The 19,358-nt window shown below is 34.9% G+C and overlaps 3 protein-coding genes across 3 annotated transcripts in view; 2 read left to right on the top strand and 1 right to left on the bottom strand.

Moving 5' to 3' along the window:
• The first annotated feature begins 3,626 nt into the window (after positions 1-3,626).
• LOC117334707 (cyclin-dependent kinases regulatory subunit 1-like) lies at positions 3,627-9,515 on the top strand. The gene is made up of 3 exons (XM_033894491.1): positions 3,627-3,776; positions 6,185-6,309; positions 6,930-9,515. The coding sequence occupies exons 1-3, from the start codon at positions 3,718-3,720 to the stop codon at positions 6,989-6,991; spliced, it is 246 nt and encodes an 81-aa protein (XP_033750382.1). The 5' UTR covers positions 3,627-3,717; the 3' UTR covers positions 6,992-9,515.
• A 3,292-nt stretch (positions 9,516-12,807) lies between these two features.
• Positions 12,808-17,855, bottom strand: LOC117334711 (outer dense fiber protein 3-like). Its single transcript, XM_033894500.1, has 4 exons — positions 17,680-17,855; positions 15,489-15,599; positions 15,026-15,139; positions 12,808-14,084 (listed from the first exon to the last, which is right to left on the bottom strand). The coding sequence occupies exons 1-4, from the start codon at positions 17,732-17,734 to the stop codon at positions 13,609-13,611; spliced, it is 756 nt and encodes a 251-aa protein (XP_033750391.1). The 5' UTR covers positions 17,735-17,855; the 3' UTR covers positions 12,808-13,608.
• Positions 17,830-19,358, top strand: part of LOC117333940 — a 28,559-nt gene continuing 27,030 nt past the window's right edge. The window contains exon 1 of the mRNA XM_033893359.1: positions 17,830-17,907. The gene's annotated coding sequence lies outside the window, so the exon portion shown is untranslated. The remainder of the gene's footprint in view (positions 17,908-19,358) is intronic.

The raw sequence follows: 19,358 nt of genomic DNA on the forward strand, positions 1-19,358 counted from the left end.
ACTTGATACCTTCTTTAACATTAAAAACTGTTTCAAAATGGAACCTTACCTGAAAATAAAAGACTTCAGACATAGACAGGCATTATGTAAACTAAGGATTTCGGCACATTGCCTAAGGGTTGAAACAGGGCGGCACACAAAGCTCTTATTGGAAAGATCAGAGCGAATTTGTATATACTGCTCTTCAAATCTAGTTGAAGATGAAAGTCATTTTCTCACCAATTGTATACTTTATGATGAACTTAGAAATGAACTCATGCAGCCATTGTTCAAAAGATATCCAAACTTAGTTGCTTTACCGGATAATTCTAAATTTATATGGCTGGTCACAAATGAAGACGAAACTATTTTAACAAATGTTGCCAAGTATATAATCAATGCCTTTAAAAAAGGAGTAAATTTAAAGAATAAACTTTTAACCGACCCACCTGGGCACAAATATAAACTATAATTCATAATTTATTGTCTTCTAACGTATGCAAGTACTGTACACCCTTAGCAAGGCCTTACTGTAGGCTGTCACTTCAAACTTGTTTGTATAGCACAATTTCTAATATGTTTGTATTGTATGAGTATGCATGTTTCACATCATATTGTCCACTTGACCCTTCGTGGGCCCACGTTATGGTTTAATAAAAAAAAAATTGAATTTGAATTTGAATTTATTCGCCCGAGTTTCCTCTGGCCCTGACACCATGTCTGGTCAGGGCCAGAGGAAACTCGGGCTACTCACATATATATCATACATGTAACGAACGTCTGTGCTTATATTTTGGGAAAGGCAAAGCACACAAAAGGGTGTAAACAGAATTTTCACTTGAAATTGTATGTTACATAATAGTATTTGAACATATAGACAGTCTACCCGAACACCATTGAAAAAGAATAATAAGAATACGACCCGATGTGTTCCGGAAGGATAAGTGGCTTCTCAGGTTTCATCGACGGTACCTGTCATGGAAATCAAGATCAGATCGGGGAAATGCCACGTTCTCGAAATAGAAACCAGGGTGGCGTAATCCAATTAAGCGAACCATCAGGCATTGTATCATACTAACAGCGAGTACGGCATAATTAACATGATATTACGCAAGGAAATCCATACATCTAATGGTGAATAGAGAATGAATTTGCAATGTTATTCCTGTTCTGATATATTAAGCTCTTCCCTGAAATCAACCAAGTATTCACAAAATCAAACACAAGTCAGCAAAGCAACGGCCACAGTTTTTTTGCATGCCAATTAATAATCTGTTGGGATATACTGCCTCAAAGAACTCACAAAGAATAATAATCAAACAATAATTCAAACTCAAAATCGATGAAACAAGGGCGAAATATAAACGAAAAAATGTATTTGCAAGGAGAATCGATCCTGAAAAAGTACAAGGATAGTAAGACCAGTTGTCCCGGAGAATTAAGCGTCTTCAGCTTCGATCATCGACGACTCACCGACCATACAAATCTAGGTCACGACGACTCACCGACCATACAAATCTTGGTCACGACGACTCACCGACCATACAAATCTAGGTCACGACGACTCACCGACCATACAAATCTAGGTCAAATACGGGTTAGGATGGTGACAACTAAACCACTGGTCTTATCAACAAGCTTCAACCGCGCCTGGCTTCATATCACAGAAGGAAATAGAATATGTTTAAATGAGTGTAACGTAGTACAATGTAATCTGCCGTCCGACGATGGAGATCACGCGTACGGTGTCGATAATAAATCTTTCCGATGTCCTTTATCATATCTTAACGTTGAAAATGGACCCGGGTTCCATTTTCCACGGGGGCCCATTTTCAACGTTACACTGTAACCTGCAGCCCAGCAAGATATTGACTAGAACTTTCATCTTGGCCAAAGTAGTCGTATAGATATACGATATCGGAACCAAGACATTTTTAGATTATGATTGCCTCCAACCTCTCTCTACTCTTCAGCTCTAAACCTTCGGAGACGGAATGCCCCTTTAAATGCTCAAACTCACAAAGTGTCGAGTTATCGGAGCATTTTGAGTACTGAACCATGGTAACAATATCTGGATGGATGTGTAAGTATTCTATAACAAATAACGTTTTAAACGGCTTAGAAATCTTCATTTACAACACTAAAACTCCCGTTATTGACAAAAAGCTGTACAACGTTGGAAAAAATGACCAAATAGACTTTCCAGGAAGGTAGAAACGATATATACAAATGAACCAAAACATGGAAAAAAACACAGGATCCCGATTCTCAAATTAGAGGTTACAGAAGCTCCTTATATGGGACGTATGGGAATCTTGTTCGGTAACTCGCTAATAAAGAGGAGGCGTGATACAAGAGACGCACGACTCCCGAATCTCTACGAACTCCACTAGCGGATCCAGGGTAGGGGGTTCTGGGGGTCGAGGACCCCCCCCCCCCCCCCCCCCTCCCTTTTTTTTCGGAGGAGGAAATTTCTTCATAACCTTAAAAATGCCTTGGTGGCCCCTAGACCCCTCACCAAAAAAAGTTCGGCTCGTGCCTACGGCGCTCGCATTACCACTAAATTACTGGACCCCCCCCTTTCGAAAATCCTGGGTCCGCACCTGCGAAAGATGGTCTTGTCATATTTCTTGAGGATATATCTGCGTCTGCCTAAACAAGAAAAAAATAAATTGAAAATGGATGCTGTTCATATCTTAATTTCACAAAAAGTAATGAAATTAATTTTCTCTAATGTATGCTCGCGATGATCCCATGTTGTGATTGTCATTTGAGGATAGATTTAAAAACATATATATAATTGGGAAATGGGTTCATATAAGTTTGAAAGCCTTTGCCCTATCCTTTTGTATATATTGATGCAAATAAAACACGTTTTGATCATGAAATCGAAAAATAATATGGCCGAAAGTTAAAGCTTAATATATATAAACAGAGACACATATATGCGTAACACACTCTCCGATTTCTGATCCGTTAGCGAAAACAAATGTTTTAAAAGTCTTTTATTTTTGTTTTAGTCCATGTTGACTTTATAAATATGGTGTATTAACGAAAAGTCAATAACTTTCTCTACACGAGCAAGTTACAAACTTTCCATATTATTCTCGCACATGAAAGTCACGTCAGATATAACTTTGAATGCATCGATGAATTCGTGCAACTTACTCTCTAGAAAGCGATCCAAAATGATTGCCGATTTGCTTTATTCATTTTTCCGCCGGGGGGCTTCGCTTTATCACTTCATCTCATTTTCCTTTCATTTCTCGTCCACTGAAAGGTCGAAAGAACGCTATGATAATAATAATAATGATAATAATAATATACCAAAATTGCATGTGCCAAATGGCACTTGGATCTAAATAGCCGGATCATATTTATTTCTCACCGTATATTGGTTGTAGTTTAGTCACGCACTGACTGTTCGGAATATCTCTTTCGCTTCTGTATGCATGAATTTTGTTTCAACTTTGTTTATTTTCAATTGACATATAACCATCATATGCAATTAAAGTGAATGGGATTGATATCAACATCCTTGTACGATTCAAAATATCCCTTTAATGTATATCACTAGGTGTGTTTAAAGTGTGCAATACTTTGTTTTTATCAGAATCACGTGACATATGCTACCGACCAATCAGCTTTAAGTAATGTCATTCAAACATTCCCGAACTATTCGAAAAGAAGTCGATCAAGGCAATCAGCGTAGGCACCGCTGAGGCAATATAAAGTAAAATGGCACACAAAAGCATTTATTATTCTGACAAATATACAGACGACACTTATGAATACAGGTACGTAAATAGTAACATGTCAATTATTTATGACTGTGAATATTCGTAATGCATGTGTTGCTAACAGGTGCGCCTTCTCGCGTGTTGTGTTTGGACATGTCCTTCACATTGGTTTCATAGAACTGTTTATAACGTTGTGTTTTCAAATTATCTTGTTGACTGGAACATGTCAGTTTCTTCAACTCCTTAATTATCTAGTTATCTAACAACCGATCTAGATACTATCATTCAAAATCGAACAGAGAACACATAACGTCATTCAATGACATGCACCGTTACCATCAACGATGTTAACTCGGACCGAGGCCGTACAGTAATTATAATTAGTAATTTAGTTTTCCGGTTTAACCGATGTTATAACGTCCGATATCGCTGCAACTAGTCAAATATTAAAACTGTTCAAACGAGAGTTGTTCACCGGGTACCGAATATATATATTCGACCTAATATTATAAGTGCAACTGTCCCCACATGGCCATGGGCTTGCATATGTCTAGACTTATATTAAGAAAATAGCCAGAAATACCTATTTTTCTATTTTACTATATCTATAAGATTAGACAAAGACCTTTGCCTGTCCCTCATCCGGTGACCGCCAGATTATGTTTTGAATGCCAAGTTTAATTACATGACACCTGTACTCCCCATATTACACCAGCATTAATATTCAAATATGATCCTTCAAATATAATAATGTAATCCTAAAAGAGTATATTAATGATTATATTCATGCCAACTTGTTATATCAATAAATGACTGGTGTTGATAAGTAATTGGCAAACAACTTTTGTATGAAAATTTAAGAAATGTTGCAATTGATTTGCTGACGAACGCTTGGTCTGAATGGCAATGCACAGGTAACCAGGTTGTCTATGTCAATTAAAATAAGACACATGTACCATGTACACCTGGAATAAGTCTACATGTCACACACAAACCTATGTCTGGTTAGCTTACACTCCTTTTTTGTGTGTAATGTAAAACTATAGAATTCAGAGAGCTTATCTAAAATGTTTTTTGTGTGAAACAGTTACAATATGATATTGTATTGGTGTTTATCTATGTCGTGCCAGGCTATTTTTGAATAAAACAATGTGAAAAAACTCAGATTAGACAGTTTATATGGTTTCACATGAATATAAATAGCCACGCATGATTTTTTTTACCAATGAAATTTTCTTTTGAAGCATGCACATTTGACATTGCATCTGTAATTTGAAATTGAATTTAATAAAAGTAACAATTTCAATTAATGTTGACATAACTTTACTATAAAGCAACTTAAAGCAAGTATATTTACCTATTTTTTGGTGCTTTTGGTTCATCAGACTATTAATTGGGCCTTCAGGCTTAATTAAGGGCATTTTGAATATAAGGTCATGATCACCCCTCATCCTCATCACCAGTTGTGAGATTTCCTTGTTTGGTAGCAACATTAATGATAATGAACAAGTTTATAAAACAAGATTTGTCTGAATAAGACAACAGAAGTGTAGAGATGGCCAGTTGAGATTGTTTATCATGGCAGTAACAGAGCAAGTGTTGTGGTAGCTATATATATAGTTATTACATGCATATTATTTGCTGCTCAGCGCTCTACATTTTCACTCTGGTTAATTTGAGAGGAGCTGTACATGTACCAGGGTATTTATTAGCTTACCCTATTTGTGTTTTTGCAAGTGCACAGTACTAGTGCACTCATTATAAGTTAGGTCAAAGGGGGTATTATTTTTTCTATTAATATTGACCAGATTCAGATCTAGAGTATAGCAGACACCTGTGGTTAGGTTAAATGCTGTAAGAGATCTAGAGGTGCTGTTATCACAGGTACTCACCTTGTCTGTTAATACATTAAATATGGATTGTATTATTGACAGACAAGGCGAGTACCAGTGTAGTTTTAATATCAGTCAATTATATACTAATATCCAAAATTTGGTATATACTATATATATATAGGCACACTAAATCATTGAAGCCGTCTTGCTGAATTCCAGAGGAGTTTCCTACCCGTTGATAGAAAAGCACAGGTGCATATATCACAGTCCATTATCTTATATAAATTTATAGAAGTGCTTGTATGTGTGGAGAACTAGTAGAAGGTGACAATCACTTTGTGGTGCCGCGGTGGCCGAATGGTTAAGGTGTCCCGACACTTTATCACTAGCCCTCCACCTCTGGGTTGCGAGTTTGAAACCTATGTTGGGCAGTTGCCAGGTACTGACCATAGGCAGGTGGTTTTTCTCCGGGTACTCCGGCTTTCCTCCACCTCCAAAACCTGGCACGTCCTTAAATGACCCTGGCTGTTAATAGGATGTTAAACAAAAAACAAACTATCACTATGTTTACCATTTACATAATCATTAAAAGCCAGTCACGATTTCAATAGTTATATTATTTTTTTTCAGACATGTTGTGTTGCCAAAGGAAATTGCCAAGCTTGTTCCAAAGCATTTGATGTCCGAGACAGAGTGGAGAGGTTTGGGGGTGCAGCAGAGCCAGGGCTGGATACATTACATGAAACACGAACCAGGTAAAATGGAACTTCCATCAAACTGGAGGTTAATTTTACTGGTACTTATACACATAATATAAAGACCATGTCTGACTCTGTCGTGATTCTTAGCAGTTAGAGCAACATCAAAAAGAAATCCTTCAAACTGGTGTTTAACTAAAAAGAATGCTTATGTCAATTAAAAACCAACAATTAAGGCCATGCTAAATGAATTAGTTAGTTCTCAGGCCAATTTAAAAAAAAAAAGGAAGAGGTGGAGAGGTATTTTTTTTTATCATTTTATTGGATACAAAACAGGTGATGGTGATTTAAAAAAAAATAAAAAAATATTCACATGAAAATCAGAGATTTCAATAAATGTTCAAAAAACTTCAGTGTTCATTAAGTTCAACAAGAAACAGCAGAAATTTACAAAAACTGATTCTGTCTTATTATAGAATCAGACACAACTCCAGTGTTCATAATTTCAACAGGGAACATCATAAATCCCCCTAAATTGGTAACAAATAATCTGCAATAAGAAACACATCAGGAAAACAGAATAAAACTATTTTAATAATTTCAATGCTTAACTATTAAGCTTGCACAGAGACAAAACACAAAATGAATTTACAGTGCTAATGTGTTTTTATTTTCAGAACCTCACATTCTCCTGTTTCGGAGAGGCCTCCCGATGATGCAGACTAACAACTGTTCATGATCCAGATACAAATGTACACTAGACAGAGTAATCATCGCCACGATCACAACCATCCCTCATTACACACCATACCTCATTGTCCATCTCTTGGGCGTCCTTCCTGAAGAAACCTTGCTGCACACAGACCTTAATATTAGTGTTTTTCAGATCTACAAATTATTGAGATCTTAAATATCAAGTGAACAAAGGAGACAGTTCTGGTTATATCATGTGAACAGTTTGATGATGTTCATTTGTTCAATTACATTATTTAAAAAAAATGTGTGTTCTTTTGGAATCTTCAAATTTAAATTTTAAGATATTCATTATTGAAAAGTGTATTATTAAAAGGTAAAGTTCTCAAATCCATCTTCATATGATACTGAATCAAAAATATCATATTTGTAGTTAACAATTAGACTTAGCTTGTGATGGATAGATATATTGTAAATAATATAAGTGTATTCTTGATACCTTGTGATTCAAATCAATATTGTGTGCTGCAGGGGTAAGAGTTGTGTGAAAGGATAGTATGGCCATGCTAGGCACTGATTGGGATGTTTCTGAAAGCTAAACAAATATTCAATTTATGTGATAAAACTATTTTGAGAGCAGTAAAGATTACCCATAATTATACAATAATGATATATTCAAAAGTGTACATGTATATCTATTAATAGTGAACTGAGATTGTACATGAACTGTTTATAATCATATTGCAGATGAACATTTTTGAATATTTTGCTCTCAGTGAATTTCATTTATTGGTTACGCAGTTATTTGAAAAGGTAAGAGATCTAGAATAATTTCATGGCATAAAGAGAATGGAATCATATCAAAATGAAATTATCTGTGATGTAGATTTTTGGGGAAAAAAATATCTTAAATATTTTTTTTTATTCTGGAGTTGATTAAATTTGCACATTACGTCTTTAAACTAACTCTTACAAAATTCCTGGCTGATAAAGGCCATGAGAAGAAGTGAGTTATATTGTTAGCAAGTAAAATGTGTTCTGATGAATACAATGATTTGCCTCTGTGGTTCTAGATACATAGACAGGATTTTGTGTTGGTATATCATATTGGCTAATAATAGAACATTGGAATCCAAATATGTATTCTAATTCCAATGGCCGTGTTGTAATATATAGGCCACAGTAGGAGTTTAAAGCCTTGTGAGTCGGGCTGATACATGTATTTAGATGAATGCAAGTAAAAGTTGCAGTTGCTTTAAGTATTCACGTGTGGATGCACATGTGATTAAAGGGTTATGTGCAAATAGGTTGTTTCTAGTTAATGTAGATAACTTGTATTGTGCTACTGTATATAAACAAGTTATTCTTAGGTAAATGTACCGGTACGTTAAATTACTTATGAGCTACTGCAGGAGAAACAAAGTACAACACCAAAGTTCACATGGTGATGTTAACAAATTATGAAAAGCTTAGTCAATATTACACTGTTTTGAGAGAATCTAGTATGAATTGTCCCTATAGCCTATATATTTGCAGACAATCTGCAGTAAAACATGAACTACGTTTATGAAGATTTTACAGTAAGCATGAAAGTAAATTTGCTATTGAGTAAACTAGCACGTTTCCTTTTTACTGTGTTGAAAGGAAACTGCCAGGTAGTTTTGTGTACATGTTGTGAAATACAAGTCTTGGCATACATATATCTGAATCTTTTAATAGCTATAGTCAACCAAATTGTTTTTCTCAGCAAAATGCAAAATTCCATTTTTGAAATGTGGGAGAACTGGAGAAGTAGTATTTGATGACTATGGATTTCAATCTTGAAGTGACCAACCAAAACATTACCAGGTTGAGGAGCTGCCAGGCCAATATTTATGATTTGTTTTCCACAGCTGGCATTGCTAACATTATCTTTGCTTATCAAGTTTAAGTTGTTTAAAATCATTTATGAATTATGATTATGCTGTGTTGGCCATTTCTTGTATTGACACTGATCATACACAACAGTTAATGTGGGTGTGAAAATCATTGTTTTTTGAAATTTTATAGCCAAATATTGTCTTGTTAACTCCTGATGTTAATGCCAAGTTGAAGGAGACGATGTATGCTATTATATGTTACAGATAAGTGGTTATTAGTATGGTCATAATTTTCCTGTTTATTTCATCATTGTTCAGGTTTTTTCTCTCCTTCCTTAATCTGTCTTTATCTTTTATTTTAACTTTATACATTCATTTGATCAATTCACATGAGAATTAAACTTTGGTAAGATATTTTGTTTTAGTTTGAAAATTAATTTGTGAATTTAAATTAATGGCAGTGTGAATTCGAGACCAGTTAAATTGCCATCAAATACCTAAAAACAACCCATACCTTTGTAAGTAGAATTAAATTAAATCTAAATACATGTACCTGTAATGTTCTGTATTGCTGGTGTTACCAATACTCGTTTGTTCAATTGAATGATTCTATTACTATCTTCTTCCTCTCGTTTCTGGTATCTCTCTGTAAATAATACTTTTTTTTCCTGCTTGAACATTTTGAATTTGACAAATAAATTTTGATATACATAATTTCTTCTCTTATTATTTAGAATATATAGATAGTAAAGGTTTAAAGAAAATGGTTTGTTATTTTCTCAAATATGTATCAAAATACAAACTACCGCATTATATTGTATTTTAGTTTATTCTATGATCTCACCAAATGGTAACTGCTCTGCTTTTATAATGCAGAAGCTGGCATACACTATGTATGCTGTCTATCTTATATTGTCTACAACCTCTGTATTCCTGAACTGGTTGACATTAAGATTTTATGAAGTCAAGGGTATACTGTTAGTAGGATTTACGTCAAATGACCAAGGATCAAGGTCATAGAGTCAATGGTTTAAGCAATCTGACCGACAGTTTAACCATATCTTAATTAAGACTGCTTAACCCTAACTGGAACTAGGCATCCTTGATGGGTTGCATTCAAATTTACTCTGCATTCCTGGAATATATGGTGGCAAAATTGAAAGTTTGTTTAAAAATGAAATAAAACCAGCTCACCCTTTTGAACGGTGGTAAAAGCATAATGAAATGTAACTTTAATTTGGTGTTGTGTAACATATACATCATTCTTGTTTACTTTGATTATGATTACAATGATTAATCTTTGTAAGATATTTAGCATATTAAGGAAAGTAAACTGTCAGTCATGTCAAGGTAAAAACTAAAATCTCATTTAAATTGGTAAATTTTGAGAAAATGAAAGTTTATCATTATCAAACAAGTCCTTCAACTAAAGGTCAAGGGTTAAATATTTTACTTGGCAGAAGGTAGTCACCACTAATCTGTAAATATTTTATAACTTATTAGGTGAAGTTGGTCATAATTAATGGACATTTACATATACTGATAAAGGTCTCGCATTCATTCCAACTTTTAGCTCACATCATCAGAGCTGTTGGAGCCACTTGTCTGGCCAATCATCCATCATTAAACAATCCTGATTATCACTATTTCTTCGAAATGTACTGGAAGGATTTTGCTCCCAATTCCACATGTGGGTTCCCTTTGATCCCTTAAACTTGCGTATTTTGAGAAAGATCAGCACTTTATTTAAAGGTCAACAGTTGACCATCTTGTATTTTGACAATTGAAATTTGTTAAGCATTGCTATTTCTCTGAACATATTTCATGGATCCTTCTCAAATCATTTTAGATTGTACAAATTACCTTTATTCCATCCTTGGACAAATACTGTTGTAGCTCTTTCCAAAAACGAAATGGATGATCATCAAATTCCACATACACATGCGGGTTCCTCTTCCTTTCTAGTTGTTTATGTTGATTGGGTCAACAAATGAGCCAAAAAGTAAATTGTTATGACTTGTTTTCATACACCCTGTCAGATTTTATGGTTTTATGGTATGGCATTGTCTGATTGTCTGGTGTGTAAAATTTGTTTGTATGAAGCTCTACATTTTTCAACTAATTTCTTTGAAACTTGGTAGGCTTTATAACCGTATGATATATACCAATAGTTGTTTCCAGGAGCAGCATATTACTTATTTCCAAGTTATTGTTTATTTGTTTATTTCAATGTTTGACTTTCTCCTGAGATCCTATATTTTTGGAAATGATTTCTTGGAAACTTAGACTTAATAATCTTGTTATCAAGTTATGTTTAATAAGTTGGAAACTACTTAAGTAATCCTTGGCCTCATTACTGGTATTCCTCACACAGTTTGAAAATGAAACATTGACTGTAGTGAAAGTAAAGCTGAGGGTTAAAGCATTTCGCCTATAACTATTCATAAGGTCTATTGCAAATTAATATTCATGGAAGCCACATGTCACATCCTCGTTTGGAGACTCACGATATTTCAAGCTTTCTCCCACAAAGACCTCTCACTCGACAGGAGACAAAAGTTATTTCAATGCAATATACTCCGTAGTAACACTGGTATTTGAGAAGCGTATATAGTTCTCCCTTTTGTGTGTAAAGGTTCTTCAGATTACAATGTAGACCAGCAGTGCAAATCTTTTCCTTGTATTGTTTATTTACGTTTAAAGTTCTGCAACTATACAGTATGCATACAATGTATATAACATTTACTCGAGTCTAAGGTTATTTTGGACTAGAAAACGAATAGGTAGAGTCATGTACATTGTAGGTGGTAAACCAGTAACCATCTAACTTGTTGGACTAGAATTGGTAAAAATCTATGAGAAAAAATGTCTTCTCATTTCCAGAAGACCATCTACCCTGAAATTTATTTGCAAGTACATGTACTGAGTACCTGGTAGATATCTGAGGTAGAGCGTTGCAAACATCCTCTTAAGTTCAAATAAGCCTTTTAGTTCACCATCTTTTCAAATCACTGTGTCTTTGGTCCGTCCGTAAACATTTCTTGTTATTGTTTTTTCTCAAAAAGTACTGTAAGGATTTTTTTTTTTTTCAAATTTCATATTTGCGTTCCCCTTGGTCCCTTGTTCTGCATATTACATTATGGGGCCGATCGAAAAACAACATGGATGACAGACAGCCATCTTGAAAGTTGAATTTTGAAAATTTAAGTTTGTTTTTGCTATTTTGAAAGTACCTAGGGAATCTTTTTTGAAATTTCATGTAAGTTCCCCTTGGTCAATTGTTGTGCATATAACATTTGTTGACAGATCAGAAACCAACATTGACCGACAGCCAGCCATCTTGAATTTTGACAATTGATAATGATCGGCCCCATAATGCAATATGCATAACAAGGGGAACACATCAATTGTTATCGCTATTTCTCGGAAAGTACTGAAAGGATCTTTCTCAAATTTCATATGCAAGTTCCACTGGGCTGATCTAAAACCAAAATGGCTGACAGGTGGCCATCTTGGATTTTGACACTTATTGTGCCTAGTTGTGCATATCACTTTTTGGGACCAATCAGAGAACAACATGGCCAACAGCCGACCATCTTGTATTTTGACAATTGTTACTGCTAGTTCTCAAATTTCATATGTAGCTTCCCCATGATCCCTAGATATGCATATTCCTGTATAGCACTATCCTTACAAGGCCAAAAGGCAGCCATCTTGGATTTTGACAATTGAAACTTCATTAACAATTTCTTGTACCATAAAATGGCTATGTGTCTTTCTCAAATTTGAATGTAGATGTTCCCCTTAAGCTTGGTCTCAAGATGTGTATGCATGTCTGATTGCAAGAACTAAATCGATGACAAAGAGTATGGCCATCTTGGATTAAGAAAATTGCAGGCTGCTCATTGTTTTGAAGGAAGAGGGAAAGAAGGGAAAAGATCAGTCTTTCATTTGACTGATATTGATCATTTAATGGTGGGCGCCAAGAACCCTCTGGTAAGGTCACCACAGCCAAAGGCTTATACTGGCCTATTGCTATGGCAAATGGTTATTTTACCGGTATTTACATTTCCTCAAGTGCAGTAAATATGAAGTTGAAAGGAAACAAGTGTCATATCATAGTTCATGTGGGCGTATGGCAAGCTTCTTGATTAGGGGATATAGAGCCTCTCAACAGTTCCCTTGCTGATCTGTCAGTGTTCTAGTTTTTAGTTCTTAAATATAGTTATGCTAAGATGTATACAAATATGTTATAGTCATTTGTAGAATTCTATGGGTTATGAATTTAACCACGTACATGTTTCAATGTCTTCACTGAGACCAATCAAGAATATAACTATTGGATATTCTATAGATGTGTTTCAGTAGTACTAATATCGTTGGAAAATATTTTTGCAATTTTTTCACTTGGAGGAATTTTTGCATGTTACAACTTATTGTATTTTGGTCAGCAATGAATCTTTAAAAATGGGTTTAAGGTGGAATTTCCATAACCACATAAGACTGAGGAGAAATAATGTGATCATCTTTATTTATATTTGTAAACAATAATGTTAACATATACCATGACGTAATCATGTGTATTAGAATGAAGTTAATTTTGTAAATCACAATATAACTTGTGTTCATTCTATCTATTCATATAGGTTGAATTTTCAAATGGATACTAGTACAAAATTTAAGCAGTTATTGCATTTTTGATTAAAGACATCGATGAATTATCTGTAAAATTGACTATTGGTAAAAAGAATTATGTAAAAATATTGCACTTCTGTTTAAAATAAAAAAAAAAAAATCAGTTCCTTTAGCATTCTGTGATCAGAGGGCAAATGAACTCTGAATGTCGGATCCCGAGGGAATGCTGTGGTGGGGCCTGCTTGTTGATGCTAACTCTCTCGGGACTGTGTTGTCCAGGGCCTGGTTTCTTTGTATTGTCACCTGGCATGTAACTCCTACTCCTCATGGAATAAAGTGGGGCCTTGACCATGTAACTATCGGGATGTGTTCCATTGTATTGGCCAGGTCCTGGAGCCTTGGCCAAATCTTCAAGATAGCTGCCAATATTTTGTCTACTTGACATGAAGTAAGCAGGGGGTGCAGGCTTGTTTGGCTGTTTGTTACCAAGGACTGGAGGTAGACAGTATTTATTTGGAGATGGGTTCTGATCCCTCTGTCTGTATGGAGTTCTGGCAGAAATGGAGTATCGTGCTGCATGTCTCTCGCCCTGTGGGTGGACCTGTTCTGGGGAGTAAGCTCCTGGGGATGGGGTCTTGAAGGTGTCTGTAATGGATTGAGATGGAATTTGGAATCAGTCCTTTTCTTTTGTTTTAGTAGTGAAGCAATAACGCAAAATATTAATGGTTATACAAGTCAATCAAAGAATGAATGAATGATATACAACTCACGATGTACATGTGTATATTCTTAACCACCGGTCATAATACTTGGCCTGACTGCTTTTGGGATAAAAGAAAAGTATAAAACTATTTAGATATTTACATTGTCAACAAGACAATTCAGCAAATAACAGTTCCCCACCAGATGTGAAATTACATGCCAAGTATTCAAAGACAAATGTGTGAAGGATCTAATTCTACACAGTCACTAAATGTTTCATTGACAGTCCCTGACAGTATTGAATAATTCAGTTATTACATTCAGTGGTAATAATGTGAATGAATTTGGGAATATCACTTATTTAGATGATGATATCAGAATTAATCTCAAATTGCATGTGAAGCCATGCCCCAAGACGTTTTAGTAACAAGTAGTGCTGGAAATCAGGCCTAAACAATTTCTTTCTTTGATTGATGTATGTCAGATGTCAAAATGAAGGTCAAAGTAACCTACTTTTGATATATATGACACACTGTCTTACCAAGGTGAACCCATACTGACGGGCAAAATTAGGAAGTTCGTGTTACCAAGCTGAGTAAGAGAATAAACCTGTACAAGATTTTTCTTTGATGTGTATTTCAGTATGAAGTTCTAGTGGCAAGTAGTGTAGGAGATACTGCCTTGACAAACTTTTTCTTTGATGTAGGTCAGAGTAACCTATTTTTTTTATACATGACAGACATGACGCAAAACTCAAGGCCCTTGCTATAACCAAGATGCCTACGGGGTAATGATGGCACGTAGCATTTTGGGCTGATTTGTTAATGTTACTAAAGTAAAACCTCATCAGGTCTGCAAATTCTCTTGTTACGAGTCTGACTTACTTGGATCATGTTGACGCGCCAACATGGAGTAGGCAGGCGTTCCATCTGTTCCATGACGTGTGATTCGTGGATCAATAAAGTAGGCAGGTCCTGGGCTGCAATCACTTCTGTACACTGTCAAAATAAATTTCAACAAATTTGTGCAACACGTCTGCAAATTTTGATATTCGTGCCATGTCAAAACATTGTTATATCTGCAACGAATTAAGGAATTTATTTTTGATACATTACTTACGTGATTGGTGAGAAAAAAAATGTGATTTAAAGTATAAATGGAAACAGCAATATCTTCAAAGAAGCAACAGTAAACAGTAAGGTATGATACAGCAGTAATAGCAGTCTAAAGGATGAGTCCTGTGTAAACCATTCATTTTACTACAAAGTATAGATAATTTTAAGAATTAAGAAATTTGGCCTCAACCAAATATCAAATGGTAGACTCTAAGATTAAGAAATTACGTACAGTCGTCATACAATCTTCTTCCAAAAGAGTATGCAGGCTTCATGTGCTTGGTGCAGTCATGGGACATGAACCCAATAGATGAAGGGAGAGCATATCGTCCTGGACCCGGACCTGTTGGGTTAGAAAAAGAGATGTGTATAGCTGTATCATGCTGTCTTATTTTTATCTATGATACAACTATGTTGACCTTGATAAATTGAAAACAAAGGATGCAGACCGATACAAAGCTACAACAGTTTGACATTGTTGAGTTGTCAATATTAAAATTAGCTTGATCTATTTATATGTATTTTCCAAATTTTCTGTCTACTAAATAAATAAAAAGTATTATCCTGTTTGCAGATGGATTTCAATGAAATTTGATATGTTGATAAAGAATCCTCACAAAGTAGTAAAGTAATTTACCGTTGTATATGCATATGTTGGAAAAGGGAAAGTAACAAACCAAATTAATTTCCTGCAACATCATGTTCCATAATATACTTTACCATAGTAATGTCAAACTGCTGTTGCAAAAAGCTACTCAGTAGAGTTGCAAAGTCATAACATTTTTGGTTTCTCTACAGTAGCTAAGTACTGTAGTTATTGGCAAAGGAAAACAATGAAAATAGTGTAAAAAGGAACATCGATCAAACCAATATCTTTCAATGAGCAATGTTTTGTTAAAATTGGCCTATTAACAAATCCATGCAAGTTCTTTAAAAAGGTTTATATTGTAAGATTATATTTTGCAAACTCATGTTAGATTTACACAAGTTTACTGCAGTTGTGTTGACATTTTGACTTTTGACCAAATGAGTTCCCGCTACTGAACAGTAGCTAGCTGGTTATCGAACAAGTATCAAACATTGAACTTTATGCCATGGTCATAAAAACAAAGTGACACCTTAGACAACAAACTGTCCCTTTTTTACACTCTGTATCCACAGGGGCATGTCTAGTTTTATATTACAAAAAGAGTCAGAAATACCTTTATATATTAATTAAGTTAAGTTAAGTTTATTTCCAGATCAGGATTGATTGATCCTCTATACTGGACTCAACATACAATATATATATAGATACAATGATATAATAATAAGGTATATACAGATCATAATAAACAGTTAGTATTCAGTTCCATTAAATGCTATTTAAAAGTTTATATTGATATATCGGCTCTGTAATTATAAATGATGTCTTGGTTTTCCCAGAATTGATCAAGTCTATTCTTAAAACAGTTTGTGTTAGGGGCAGATATCATGGTTTCCGGCAGAGAATTCCAGATCCTTGCTGATCTCACAGTGACATAGTTTCTTCTGAGAGAAGATATTGCTCTTTGTGGAAAAAGGTTTTCAGAATTTCCTCTAACACTGTTCTTCTCTGACATGTTGGACCACAATTTTATGAGGGTACAGCATTCTTGGTCGTACACTCCATTGATTATTTTGTATATTTCGATCATGTCCTCCCTCACACGCCTGTATGATAACGTAGATAATTTAAGTTTTTTTAATCTTTCTTCATACGTTGAATTATGTAGTCCAGGTAGGCATCATGTGCCTCTTCTCTGTACATTTTCAAGTAGATCGATATGTTTGTATTTATAAAGAAACCATACTGCACTCGCGTAGTCAAGCTGAGATCTGACTAGAGATGTATACACTGGTATAAATAATTTCATGTCCATAAACTGGAAAGTTCTTCTTAGCATACCAAACATTGTGTTAGCTTTTTTTTTTTTTTAACTTTTTCACTTATATGGTTTTCAAAACTTAATTCTGGCTCAAAGGTTACTCCTATATCTTTCTCCTTAGATGTTGTTTGTAGTTGTTTGTTATTAAGATGATATGTGGCCAAGTCTGTTTCTTTTCCTATATATGTATGTTTGCATTTATCCGGGTGCATTTTCAGAAGCCATTCCTCACTCCAGTTACACATAGTATCTAAATCTTTTTGCAGTTTTATTGTATCTTCTCCCTTAGTTCATATTTTAGAAATTATATTTATATATTAACAATATATATAGGTATTTCTGACTAATTTTTGTAATATAAAACTAGACATGCCCCTGTGCTGTATCCGTGATACTGCGAACATGTCTACTGTAACGATACCAACAGCCTTTTTTTACCACATGAATCCGACTTTTTGTAACAGAGAATAAAGATTGGTAATATAACATTAAAATGGTGACGATATTTTGAGGTACCTCTCTCCCTTGCAGTAATGATGACCGTCCTCTTATCAGTTAAAGCTGCTGCCATTTTCAGATTCACACTTCCCGGTTTTCAGACATTTGTTCTAGTTTACTTAGCAACGCGTCACGTGTTTCCAAACCACGTCTTACTTAACGCGATCAACGAGATTTATGATCAAGTGACCTGCCATTTCCGGGATGAAGTAGGATGAAAACTGAGGAAGAGAAAGACGGTTTCTGGTAGGAAATGGTGATGTCACCAACATATTTAAGAAAAAACAGTCTTTTTACACGCATATATACAAATAGCAAATAAATTATGTGGTAGAATTTGTCTAGACTTTGGAGGAAACACCAGACTTCTTTATCATTGAGCAGCTGACAGATGCATTATTCAGCTGTTATTCCCTACTGTCAGGCATATGTCGGAGGTGTCTACCGTGTTGATTTTTTTTCTTCACGTGAGCACTTAATCCATATGCCACCAAGTTTTACGATCTGACGAACTTTCTTTGTTTAAATAAAACCCATCGAAAGCATCAGGATAACTCGTGAGGTCACCATATACTGTAAAAGAAAACCTTAAAAAAAAAAAAAAAAAAAAACAACAACAACAAAAAATGTATATTCGATTGCGATGCATCATAAAGTGAATATGGTAGACTGTTGAATGAAAAATTTACCGTGTGACAACACAGATACCCTGTCATATTTCCTAACATGAAAACATACTCTTAAACTCGATGTTTTGAGAGATAATTAGGCCAAATGGATAAAACCTTTTTGTATTGCATTGGAAAAAATATGAAACAGTCAGTTTAGTTTTCTTTTCCGAACTGAATTTATGTATGAGGCTTCCAAATTTTGGTACATTCACCTGCTCCCTTTTTGTCAGCTTAAATTTCTGAAAAAAATACACAGGCTTTCTCCAATATATCTAAGAAATGCACAATATGAAAACTAAAAAAGGTATAAAATCTTTCTTGTATGAAATACTAATGATATCTATTTAAAAAAATGTCTCGAAATTTGCATCTAAACTGGAGACAGTACCCGAGTTGCTAATACATGTTTGGGTAGTGTTGATTTCTGACAGACTACCGGTATCATTGGCTCACATTTGACAGCTCAACCAGCAAGTGTGAGATTCTACTGATATGCAAAGCTTTTCTACAGGCGGGAAGAAATAAACAATATTGATAACTATATCCTGTGTCAGACAGACTAGTAATTCAACACTCACTTCACTGGTATCAAATTTGTATTCTTTATATAGACTCATTAGACTGCTTACAAAATCTCAAATTGCTAATTAATCAATATGTTTAAAAAAAAATATTTCAAGATAGTAAATATCTTGGCAATATTCATGCAACATATATCTCCGTAGAGGGGAAATAAAGATTGATGATCCAGAAGTCTGGCAGATGTAGGACTGTATTGCACCTTGATGATCCTGCACACAAAACTTTGTCAGACATCTACAATCAGGGGGAAATGAGCCTTTATAATGGTCTGTCCTGTTCCAATGGAAGTTTTGATGAGCCTAAGTCGACAAAAAAACTTGGGGTCAATAAGGTTGGGCATGGCTAGCACCTTGTGGCTTCTCGTGACTTATTGTTAGACAGGCTCAAGATGGTCATTGTTCTTGTGATAAGTGTTCTGTACTTCATGTAGTGAAAATGAAATCA

This window comes from Pecten maximus, chromosome 9 (genome assembly GCF_902652985.1).
Source record: "Pecten maximus chromosome 9, xPecMax1.1, whole genome shotgun sequence".
Lineage (NCBI taxonomy): Eukaryota > Metazoa > Mollusca > Bivalvia > Pectinida > Pectinidae > Pecten > Pecten maximus.